The sequence below is a fragment of the Staurois parvus genome, unplaced genomic scaffold (assembly GCF_062004578.1).
Source record: "Staurois parvus isolate SC_StPar_1 unplaced genomic scaffold, SC_StPar_1.0 ptg000363l, whole genome shotgun sequence".
Lineage (NCBI taxonomy): Eukaryota > Metazoa > Chordata > Amphibia > Anura > Ranidae > Staurois > Staurois parvus.
Window position 1 is genome coordinate 199,749 of NW_028318159.1, and position 12,831 is coordinate 212,579.

General features: G+C 41.2%; 1 protein-coding gene across 1 annotated transcript in view; it reads left to right on the plus strand.

The window, feature by feature from the left end:
* The window catches only part of LOC149456335 (Fc receptor-like protein 5), a 36,242-nt gene extending 23,704 nt beyond the window's left edge, over positions 1-12,538 (plus strand). The window contains exons 9-17 of the mRNA XM_089685134.1: positions 2,070-2,351; positions 3,511-3,786; positions 3,878-4,195; positions 5,235-5,372; positions 8,103-8,130; positions 8,427-8,503; positions 9,769-9,831; positions 11,623-11,648; positions 12,280-12,538. Of these exons, the coding sequence (XP_089541260.1) occupies positions 2,070-2,351; positions 3,511-3,786; positions 3,878-4,195; positions 5,235-5,372; positions 8,103-8,130; positions 8,427-8,503; positions 9,769-9,831; positions 11,623-11,648; positions 12,280-12,417 (1,346 nt within the window). The 3' untranslated portion in view covers positions 12,418-12,538. The remainder of the gene's footprint in view (positions 1-2,069; positions 2,352-3,510; positions 3,787-3,877; positions 4,196-5,234; positions 5,373-8,102; positions 8,131-8,426; positions 8,504-9,768; positions 9,832-11,622; positions 11,649-12,279) is intronic.
* The last annotated feature ends 293 nt before the right edge of the window (positions 12,539-12,831 follow it).

Below are 12,831 nucleotides of genomic sequence, written 5' to 3' on the forward strand. Positions count from 1 at the left end.
CTGGGCCACTCCAGGATATTCACAGAGTTGGCCCGTAGCCACTCCTTTGTTATGTGGGCTGTGTGCTTAGGGTCGTTGTCCTGTTGGAAGATGAACCGTCGCCCCAGTCTAAGGTCCAGAGCGCTCTGGAACAGGTTTTCATCAAGGATGTCTCCAGCCATTGCTGCATTCATCTTTCCTTCCATCCTGACTAGTCTCCCAGTTCCTGCCACTGAAAAACATCCCCACAACATGATGCCGCCACCACCATGCTTCACTGTAGGGATGGTATTAGCCAGGTGGTGAGTGGTGCCTGGTTTCCTCCAGACATGACGCTTGACATTCAGGCCACAGAGTTCAATCTGTGTTTCATCAGACCAGAGAGTTTTGTTTCTCATGGTCTGAGAGTCCCTCAGGTGCCTTTTGGCAAACTCCAGGCAGGCTGCCATTTGCCTTTTACTGAGGAGTGTCTTCCGTCTGGCCACTCTACCGTACAAGCCTGATTGGTGGAGTGCTGCAGAGATGGTTGTTCTTCTGGAAGGTTCTCCTCTCTCCACAAATAAATGCTGGAGCTCTTTCAGAGTGACCATCGGGTGCTTGGTTACCTCCCTGACTAAGGCCCTTCTCCCTCGATCGGGCAGCCCGGTCTAAGAAGAGTCTTGTTGGTTCCAAACTTCTTCAATTTACAGATGATGGAGGCCACTGTGCTCAATTGGGCCTTCAATGCTGCATGTTTCTGTACCCTTCCCCAGATCTGTGCCTTGATACAATCCTGTCTCGGAGGTCTACGGACAATTCCTTGGACTTCATGGCTTGGATTCTGCTCTGACATGCACTGTGACCTGTAAGACCTTCTATAGACATGTTTGCTTTCCTAATCATGTCCAATCCACTGAATTTCCCACAGATGGACTCCAACCAAGTTCTGGAAACATCTCAAGGATGGTCAGTGGGAACATGTCAAGGATGATCAGTGGGAACATCTCAAGGATGATCAGTGGGAACATCTCAAGGATGATCAGTGGGAACATGTCCAGGATGATCAGTGGGAACATGTCAAGGATGATCAGTGGGAACATCTCAAGGATGATCAGTGGGAACATCTCAAGGATGATCAGTGGGAACATGTCAAGGATGATCAGTGGGAACATGTCAAGGATGATCAGTGGGAATATCTCAAGGATGATCAGTGGGAACATGTCAAGGATGATCAGTGGGAACATGTCAAGGATGATCAGTGGGAACATGTCAAGGATGATCAGTGGGAACATGTCAAGGATGATCAGTGGGAACATGTCAAGGATGATCAGTGGGAACATGTCAAGGTTGATCAGTGGGAACATCTCAAGGATGATCAGTGGGAACAGGATGCACCAGAGCTCAATGTTGAGTGTCATGGCAAAGGCTGGGAATAATTATGTACATGTGTGGGCTTTTTTTTTTAGATTTTTATTTTTAATAAATTGCAAAGATTTCAAAACTAACTTCTTTCACATTGTCATTATGGGGTATTGTTTGTAGAATGTTGAGGAGAAAAATTAATTTATTCCATTTTGGAACAAGGTGGTAACATGACAAAATGTGGCAAACGTGAAGCGCTGGAAATACTTTCTGGAGGCACTGTAGATACAGCGCTGTTCTTCCTTCCTGACCGACAATCTGCAGGTGCCAGTGAGAAACTGTGTCGGGGCTTGTAGATTGTTTTGTGCTGTGATATTTCACAGTGTGAAATTTCCTCTGGCAGTGCACATGCGCCCCCTGTGTGGCGGAGGTGCAACACAACATTCAGGAGATCTCCGGCAGTGCAGGCACGCACGCCCCCTGTGTGGCAGAGGTGCAACACAACATCGATTTACATGATTTTGCACAGGAATGCCACCTTGCAGCAGTAAAACCTCTATAGGGCAGAGAGACGGCACTGATAGATAATATTTTGGATTGTACAGACTGTAGTTTAGAGTCAGTTTGGAGTGGCGATACCACTGGACTTCCCGCTCTAGTATTTGCTATGTTGTGTCTGGGGTCCCACATTTGTCCGTATCCCAATCTAGAGCTATAAAACCACAAGGTCATGTTATTATATTTTATAGATCTATTCACTACTCCAAAAATACAGAGCGACCAAAACTCGATATGGGAAGGTAATGGCCTGATCCTGACCTGTGACACCAGACATAACCCTCTAAGAGAGAACACCAATCTGCACTTCGCCTTCTACAGAGATGGACGGACTGTGCGGGGATTCAGCAAAGATGATACATACCAAGTGCTGTCAGCTCAGCTGGAGGATTCTGGGAAATATACATGTGAAGTGAGGACGACCAATGACACTGTGAGGAAGATGAGTGTTGGGCTCCATATCCAGATACAGGGTGAGCAGATGAAATGAAGCCAGAGTTGGTTGTGTCGGATTCCACATTACTTTTAGACATTCAGGTTCTCTTTTTCATCCATTGACATTGAATGGGATTCCTACTGACCAAGGAGGAGCGGCGGCTGGGTGGGAAGGGGTCGGTAGGGTGCAGCGGTGGACTGACCATTTGGAAACGCGGGCACTGCCCGAGGGCCCGGGGTCAGTAGGGGGCCCCATGAGATGCCCCTGGTACCTTTTTCATAGGCTTTTGTGAGTTTGGGCAAGGACACAGGGGCCCCATGCTCCCCTATTGCCCGGGGGCCCAATGAATTGTCAGTCCGCCCGTGGTAGGGTGGGAGTGGTCGGTAGGATGGGTGGTTGGGAGGGGTCGGTAGGGTGGGGGGTTGGGAGTGGTCGGTAGGGTGGGGGGTGGGTGGGAGTGGTCGGTAGGGTGGGGGGTGGGTGCGGTTGGTTCATAGGGGCATTATACCATACATATACATATATATATATATATATATATATATATATATATAATTAAACAAAAATGGCTTACTTCAGCATACAAACCCATCCAGTGTAAATTTTTGTTGATTAAAAATCTTACAAACGAACAACATAATAATAAAAATACATATTTACATTTATACAGAATAAATAATTAGAAATATATATATATATATATATATATATATATATATATATATATATATATATATATATATATATATAATTAAATAAATAAATAAATATAATTATATAAATTAAAATATATATATATATATATATATATATAATTTATTTATTTTTATTTATTCTGTATATATGTAAATATGTTGTTTATTATTATGTTGTTTGTTTGTAAGATTTTTAATCAACAAAAATTTACACTGGATGGGTTTGTATGCTGAAGTAAGCTATGTTTGTTTAATTTTATATATATATATATATATATATATATATATATAAATATAATTTTTTTTTTTATTCTCTATATCTGTAAATATGTTTTTTACTACTATGTTGTTTGTAAGATTTTTAATCAACAAAAATGTACACTGGATAGCGCTAGGTTTCACTTACAGTAGCTGCTAAAATGATTGAATTACACCTGTAGAATATCATATCGTCATATGGGTTTATTATTATACTTACTTCATTGTTGAAATGTCTTCTAGAGTTGTTCACATCACCAGAAATCCAAGTTGGTCCATCACTCTTTGTGGAGGAGGGAGAGAATGTGACTTTGAAGTGTGTGACCGATCCTCAGGGAAGCGCCGGCCTCTTATATACATTTTATAAAGACTCTCAAATGATCCAAAGTGCTGTTATGGGGACCAGTTTTGTGATCGGCAAAGCCAGAGAAGAGGACACGGGAAGCTATCGGTGTTCTGTTCAATCCCAGGATGGAAAAGTTGGGAAAAACAGCACCCAAGTCCACGTCCCTGTAGAAAGTGAGTAAGACCTTGCAGTAGTCTTTCCACAACCAAGACATCAAATTTGTGTCTTAAGTATCATTTTTCGTACATTTTCCTGTTTTCGCAGGTCTAGTTTCAGGTGTAAGTATCACCGTGGATAAAGGCAATAAGGATTTGGTATATGGAGAATCTTTGACGTTGAATTGCTCCGCAGAGAAAGGAACGTCCCCCGTATTCCTGTGGTTGCACAATGAGATGGTGGTAGACAAGAACTCCGAGCTCTTCCAGCTACGAGGCAATGGGACCGTTCTATACATCGAATCCCTCCAAAGTCACCATGCAGGGACTTATAGGTGTCAAGTCAGCAACAAGTTGTCAGCCAACAAGCCCGTCTCTGTTGTGGACACATTTCAGATCAGCCCAATTTCGGAAAACCGTCCACTTGGTGAGTCCACATTCCCAAATGTCTGTTTATCTTGTTTGAGTGGTCCAGTTTAGGTGGTTGAGGTGGCCATGCACCAGCAGAATTTAGTTTTAAATAAAAATTATTTTTGGATGGTTTGCTCAATTTTCAAATGGTTAGTGGGGTCCAATCAACCTTCTTTCTTGACCATTTGAAATTTGAAGGAGCAGAATGGAAAATTTTTCTTGAATTACCAAAATTCTACCTGTGAGTTGACATGTTCACGCCGAAAATGTTTGTTTAGTTTCAGATGCATTCCTTAATTGAAGAATTATTTTGTTTCGTCATATTCGTTTTGTTGAACGGATTCATTTGAGGAATTCGTTTCATATCTTCAGCATTCATTTTATATATATTCGCTAGTCCTGGTGGATTAGAGACATTTTGAAGTTTTTTTGGAAGATTGCTATATATATTCAATATATTATAATATATTTAATTCAATAAAATATAGGTATATTATATATATATATATATATATATATAGATAGATATATAGATATATAGATATATATAGATATACATATATATAAATAATTTATATAAAATGATTTAATATATTATAATATTGGTATGTAATATATATATATATCTATATATGTATATATATATATATATATATAAAATTTTATATAATATTGGTATATTTTATATATATATATATATATATATATATATATTTTTATTTTTTTTTTTTTTTCTTTTTTAATGGAAGATTGCTATATATATTCCATATATTATAATATATTTAATTTAATATAATACTGGTATATTATATATATATATATATATATATATATATAAATTAAATCTGACACCGGAATGTGTCCAATGTCGGAGTGGTGAGAATTTAAGGGTTCTCCAAATTCCATCCAGAAGGGGCAAAGAAAAGTTAGTTGGAATTGCTTATCTTCAGTCTGTTGGGTACATTTTAATTAAAAGTTATTACAAAGATCGTTGACCTCGTGTGATTTTTCCTCCACATATGGATACTAAGTTTCCACAAACTCTTCGTTCTCAGTTAGCAATATCGTATGGCCGCTACTCGGAGTTTTCCTGTTTGCGTTGTTGCTCGTCATCATCTTACTGTTTGTAAAGAGGAGAAAATTACCTCCAATGTTCCCTTCCTTTCGGTGCCCACAAAATCAGCAAAAGTCAGGTATTCTTGGTTCTGCATTTAATTAAACTTGAAAAATTTATAGAAATAGCGCAAAAATTTGTAAAACAGTTTACATGAATGGGGAGTTCCAATGGTATTACTTCTATTAAATGAGTGATGGGTACAAGTGAGCAAAGTGGATGAAATGAAATGTGACTGATATGGAATAGACAGATTAGTAAAATTCTTGTACAAAACTGATAAAATGCGGATTATTATTATTATATTATTAGTATTAGTATTATTATATTATTGTTCTTCTTATTCTTCTTCTTATATTATTGTTATTATTATTATTATAATATTATTATTATTATTTTAGTATTATTAGTATTATTATTATTATTTTTTATTGTTATTATTATTGTATTATTATTATATTATTATTATTTTATTGCTATTATTATTATTATTATTATTATATTATTGTTATTATTATTATTTTATTATTATTTTATTATTATTGTTATATTATTATTATTATTATTATATTATTGTTATTATTATTATTTTTTTATTATTATTATTATTTTATTTTTATTTTTTTTTATTATTATTATTATTATTATATTATTATTATTATTATTATTATACAGGGTTTATATAGCGCCAACAGTTTAAAAAAATGAAGTTAAACATTACAGTTACAATACAATTTGGTACCAGAGGAAACAGAGGACCCGGCTCCTGGGAGCTCACAATCTAGGAGGAAGGGTTGAGTGATACAAAAGGTAATAGCTGAGGGGGGGAGGAGCTGATGGAGGAAATAAATGGTGGTTTACTAGGTAGAAGCAGGATAGGCTTCTTTAAAGAGAAAGGTTTTCATGGATCGTCTAAAGGTGGATAGATTAGGAGATGGATTGGGGTAGGAAGTTCCATAGGATGGGAGAAGCTCAGGAGAAGTCCTGGAGGCGAGCATGGGAGGAGGTGACACGGGAACTAGAGAGCAGAAGGTTCCTTTAAAGAGAAGGGTTTTCAGGGATCTTCTAAAGGTAGACAGATTAGGAGATAGTCGGACAGATTGGGGTAGGGAGTTTCATATTATGGAAGAAGCTCGGGAGAAGTCCTGGAGGAGAGCATGGCAGGAGGTAACTAGAGAGCAGAAGGTCTTGGGAGGATCGAAGAGAGCAGTTTGGTTGATATTTTGAGACCAGGTCGGTGATGTAGCCGGGGGCAGAGTTGTGGATGGCTTTGTAAGTTGTTGTTAGTATTTTGAATTTTATTCATTGGGGCGAGTGGAAGCCAGTGGAGGGATTGGAAGAAAGGGGAGGAGGACACTGAATGGAGGTCGGTGGAGGGATTGGAAGAAAGGGGTGGAAGACACTGAATGGAGGCCAGTGGAAGGATTGGAAGAGAGGGGTGGAAGACACTGAATGGAGGTCGGTGGAGGGATTGGAAGAAAGGGGTGGAGGACACTGAATGGAGGTCGGTGGAGGGATTGGAAGAAAGGGGTGGAAGACACTGAATGGAGGACGGTGGAGGTATTGGAATAAAGGGGTGGAGGACACTGAATGGAGGTCGGTGGAGGGATTGGAAGAAAGGGGTGGAAGACACTGAATGGAGGTCGGTGGAGGGATTGGAAGAAAGGGGTGGAAGACACTGAATGGAGGTCGGTGGAGGGATTGGAAGAAAGGGGTGGAGGACACTGAGTGGAGGTCGGTGGAGGGATTGGAAGAGTTGTGCATTTGTAAGTTGTTAGTATTTTGAATTTTATTCTTTGGGGCGAGCAAAATTCAGGAAATACTGGATGCCAGTATTGTTTCCTGTACCACATCCATGATATTTTTGTAGCACCCTCCTAGGTAGCTAGGGGGAGCTAGTGTTCAATTGTCAGAGAGGAGGGCTTACTAGCAGCCTGAGTGTGATAGCCAGCAGGGTCAACGTTTGGTCAGGGTCGCACTGAAGAACCGCTCTCTGGAATTTCCTCCTGTTCTAGACCTTTGGAAAAGGATCCGGAAGCAGTGGGTGGATCTGAGGAGTGGCTGTTCTGTACTCTTAAAGGATCCTGGCCAATCCCCGACAGGAGGCTTGGAAAGGGGCTGGGACAACCTTTAAGTGTAAGTGAGCCTGCTCAGTAGGAGGGGAGTATCGGGTGGAAGAGGATGGGGAAGAAGGCTGAGGGCAGGAGCCTAGTTGGAGACCAAGCTGGAAGGGGCTCACCTCCAGGGATGCTGGAAGAGAGGAAGAAAGCTGTGAACTTCACTGGCCTCCTGAGAGAGGACCACCTGGCAGCAGGGAAGGAGCGGTCCAGCTTAACCTCTTGGCACGCAAATGTGCAGCCTCCCGTGTCTGGGCCTAGACGCCGAGCGGCCGAACATTTGCGTTCTATAAAAATAAAAACATATGTGCTGAGAGCGCTCCCAGCACACATGTCCGGTACTCACGGAAAGGTCCCGATCTCCTCTTTCGATGGGGACCTTTCCCGATCATGTGACCACCGTTAGGTCCAACCTGGAACTAGCAAGGTGGACCTAATAAAATCTCCGAGGAATGTTTCCAACACTAATTTTTTTTAATCCATTTGGCAGTGTGTGTATTAAACAGTGACGGGCCGAACACCCCCCATGTTCAATTCGAGGTCGAACATCCGAACCCACAGAATGTTTGACCTCGAACTTTGAACAGGAACCGAACAACTGGGCGGTATCTTCCCACGTCTGAGTATGAAATCACTGTATACAAAGATATATATATTAATGATACCTAGAGATGAAATGTGTTTTGTTCTAGAACCCACCTGTGATGAAGATCGCCCCCGGTGAGTAGTCACCCCGTTTTTGTTTTTCGAAAATCCTAGAGAACAGTACCTACAGTCCAGGGCTGGGAGGGGGCAGCCGCCCAGGGGAGGACGATGGAGACCAGTTGGGGGAGCCACCAACGGTCGAGCCTTGGCGCTCCAAGGAAAGGATCCCGAGGATTGGGGCTGCTCAGTCTTACCTACCCGGGCCGATTTTTTTTTTCCTGGTTACATTGTTGCAAAAATCATTAAGTGAAGTCATAGATATGATTGTATTTCATTGCGCAGTGCGGTGGCTGACATCTTTCTTTATCCAGGGACGATGGAAGATCGGCAAACCAGGGTCCAAACGGTCCAAATGGAACCGATGATAACCAGCATCTCTATGGCAACGGTGGGTTGAATGACCTTCGCCTTCGCTACTAAAATGATTAAAATGATCCTGCTTGTACGAGGTTTATATTTATGGAACGGAACGTCTCAGGCATTAGTCCAGGCCGCAGAAATTTTCCCCCGCCATATTTTCTTGGAACGGAATGTCTCAGGCATTAGTCCAGGCCGCACAAATTTTCTCCCGCCGGATTTTCTCGGAACGGAACGTCTCAGGCATTAGTCCAGGCCGCACAAATTTTCACCCGCCGTATTTTCTTGGAGCGGAACGTCTCAGGCATTCGTCCAGGCCGCACGAATTTTCCCCCGCCGTATTTTCTTGGAACGGAACGTCTCAGGCATTAGTCCAGGCCGCACAAATTTTCCCCCGCCGTATTTTCTTGGAACGGAACATCTCAGGCATTCGTCCAGGCCGCGCAAATTTTCCCCCGCCGTATTTTCTTGGAGCGGAACGTCTCAGGCATTAGTCCAGGCCACACAAATTTTCCCCCGCCGTATTTTCGTGGAGCGGAACGTCTCAGGCATTCGTCCAGGTCGCACGAATTTTCCCCCGCCGTTTTTTCTTGGAACGGAACGTCTCAGGCATTCGTCCAGGCTGCACAAATTTTCCCCCGCCGTATTTTCTTGGAGCGGAACATCGCAGGCATTCGTGCAGGCCGCACAAATTTTCCCCCCTCGTATTTTCTTGGAACGGAACGGAACGTCTCAGGCATTCGTCCAGGCCGCACGAATTTTCCCCCGCCGTATTTTCTTGGAGCGTAACGTCTCAGGCATTCGTCCAGGCCGCACAAATTTTCCCCCGCCGTATTTTCTTGGAGCGGAACATCGCAGGCATTAGTCCAGGCCGCACAAATTTTGCGCGAATTTTCCCCCTTCGTATTTTCTTGGAACGGAACGTCTCAGGCATTAGTCCAGGTCGCACAAATTTTCCCCCGCTGTATTTTCTTGGAACGGAACGTCCGTATTTTCTTGGAACGGAATGTCTCAGGCATTAGTCCAGGCCGCACGAATTTTCCCCCGCCGTATTTTCTCAAATACTTTGATGGCTCCTTCCAGAGACCGAAATGCAATAGATTTTCCGATCGAGGTATTTCAGAAAAATATATTGTATTAGTAATTCATCATTCGTGCAACTTGGATGAACGCTTGGGATGCGCCTCTAACAAATTCTTAAAAATGGGCCCCCTGGTGTGTTTTTTTTTTTTTCTTATGTATTTGAATATTTTTGAAGAATACATCTGAAGATCTTCATCCTTCTGCCCCTCGTAGTGTCTTCACAGCCGGAGGAGGAGGACCTCTGCTACACGTACATTGATATCAGAAGGATGCAAGGTCAGCGTCTGATTGTGTCTTGTGTGTTCCACCATAGTTTGTTCATAAAGTTCTACGTGCCGCCCAACTTGGGGGCGGGCCTTTGGGGCTTTCTGTGCGACCCTCGGGGCCAGTCTAATGTGACTCCTATGTGTCCTGAAGCAGGCCCCCCTGCCTCCAACAACTGCTACAACATACTCGCAGTCTCTGACCATTTCTCATGCCCATAGTCTCTGACCATCTCCTCTTGTATATCTGTCATCTCTGAGAGCATGTCCCCAGTCTCCAACAACTCCTACAGCACATTTGCAGTCTCTGACCATCTCTAATAACATGCCCGTAGTTTCTTACCATCTCTTGTAGCATGTCCATAACTTTTGACCATGTCTAGTAGAATGACTGTAGTCTCTGACCAGCACTCATAGCATACCCATAGTCACTGACCAGCTCATGTAGCATGCTCGTTGTCTCTGACCATCTCTTGTAGCATGCCCATAGCTTTTGACCATCTCTAATAGCATGACTGTAGTCTCTGACTAGCACTCGTAGCATGCCCATTGTCTTTGACCATCTCTTGTAGCATGCCCATTGTCTTTGGCCATCTCTTGTAGCATGCCCATAGTCTCTGACCACCTCTTGTAGTATACCCGTAGTCTCTGACCATCTCTTGTAGTATACCCATAGTCTCTGACCATCTCTTGTAGTATACCCATAGTCTCTGACCATCTCTTGTAGTATACCCATAGTCTCTGACCATCTCTTGTAGTATACCCATAGTCTCTGACCATCTCTTGTAGCATGCCCATAGTCTCTGACCATCTCTTGTAGTATGCCCATAGTCTCTGACCATCTCTTGTAGCATGCCTGTAACTTCTGAACATCCCCACTTGTATGTCTGTCATCTCCGAGAGCATGTATCCAGTCTCCAACAACTCCTACAGCACATTTGCAGTCTCTGACTGAATCCTATAGCATTCCCATAGTCTCTGACCATCTCTTGTAGCATGCCCATAGTCTCTGACCACCTCTTGTAGCATGCCCATAGTCTCTGACCATCTCTTGTAGCATGCCCATATTCTCTGACCACCTCTTGTAGCATGCCCATATTCTCTGACCATCTCTTGTGGCATGCCCATAGTCTCTGACCACCTCTTGTCGCATGCCCATAGTCTCTGACCATCTCTTGTAGCATGCCCATAGTCTCTGACCACCTCTTGTAGCATACCCATAGTCTCTGACCACCTCTTGTAGCATGCCCATATTCTCTGACCATCTCTTGTAGCATGCCCATAGTCTCTGACCACCTCTTGTAGCATGCCCGTAGTCTTTGACTATCTCTGATAGCATGCCCGTAGTCTCTGACCATCTCCTGTAGCATGCCCACAGTCTCTGACCATCTCCTATAGCATGCCTGTAGTCTCTGACCATCTCCTGTAGTGTGCCCACAGTCTCTGACCATCTCCTGTAGTGTGCCCGCAGTCTCTGACCATCTCCTGTAGTGTGCCTGTAGTCTCTGACCATCCCCAGTTGTATATCTGCCATATCTAGCAAATTTTTGATATATTACATTCATTGAAAATTCGGTGTGGCCCTTTAACATGTCAGGGGCCCCCAATAACCATTACTGAAGTAGATTGAAGTGTAAGATGGATTTTTCTGCCTGAGGAAGGGCTCAGCGTGCCTCCAAATCTTCCCCACATTCTGTTCGTTGGCCAATCAATGGAATATCCTTCGGTGTGTGTATTGCTCTGTGATTACACTTACGTAACAAACGATACTTTGTATTTATTTTTTATGTCCTCCTGTATCCAGCTTCTGCAGGCCCCACCCACAAAAAGGTAAGTGTTTATTTATTTTATCATAAAGTTATGTTTATTCTTTTTTTTTTTTGTTAAAATAATAAAGTTTATAAAAATTTGGCAATTTTTTTCAATGTAACAACTTTTTGTTCTCTTTTATGTACCATACTGAGCTCCTCAAAATTAAAGGATGCTCATAATATATCTGCAGATCATAGAGTTTTGTTTATTTTTTGTTATTTATTTTTTTTATTAAAAAAATAAAATTTATAAAAATTTTACAATTTTTTTTAATGGAACACCTTTTTGTTCTGTTTTATGTACCATACTGAGCTCCTCAAAATAAAATGATGCTCATAATACATCTATAGATCATAGAGTTATGTTTATTTTTATTTATTTATTTTTTTATTAAAAAAATAAAATTTATAAAAATTTAAAAAAATTTTTTAATGTAACAACTTTTTGTTCTGTTTTATGTACCATACTGAGCTCCTCAAAATTAAAGGATGCTTATAATACATCTGTAGATCATAGAGTTATGTTTATTCTTTTTTTTTCGTTAAAAAAATAAAATTTATAAAAAAAATTTAAAATAAAAATGTTTAATTCAAATAAAATAGATTTTTAATATCTGTTTTTTAACATGCCCTTTGTGGATTCTGTCCAGGATGAGTCCTCTGTTCTGTATTCGGTGCTTCGACCTCCAAGCGCTTCAATGGAGTCAAAAACCACCCGGGAGACCGACAACCCTGACAACATCTACCAGAATTTCAATGCCGAGAGACATCAGGAAGACTCGTTCTAAGAAGAGTTTGACGCTTTGGGATGCAATGGGATTTCCCAGGCGAAACGGAAAAAGTTTTCTATGGGGAATGATTGTAGAGCCTAAAAAAAAACTAAAAATAAATAAATTCAAAAACAAAAAAGGAAGTAAACACTTTACTCCAAACCACAAATTTTTTATTTTTTATTTTTTATTTTTTTTTAAGGCCTTTTGTCTCATGATACTCTGTTTAAAGGCAGGAAATGGCAAAAAAGCAGGGTTATGGGGTTGATACCATGCGAAAAACACCTTTTTTTTTTTTTTTTACACCTTTCTTTTGTTTTCTATAGTTAATGTTTGTAAAGCCTAAAAAAAAAAAAAAAAGAGCAAATAAATTTAAAAAAAAAAGGAAGTAAACTCTACTCCAAACCAAAAACTTTTTTTTTTTTGTTTGTT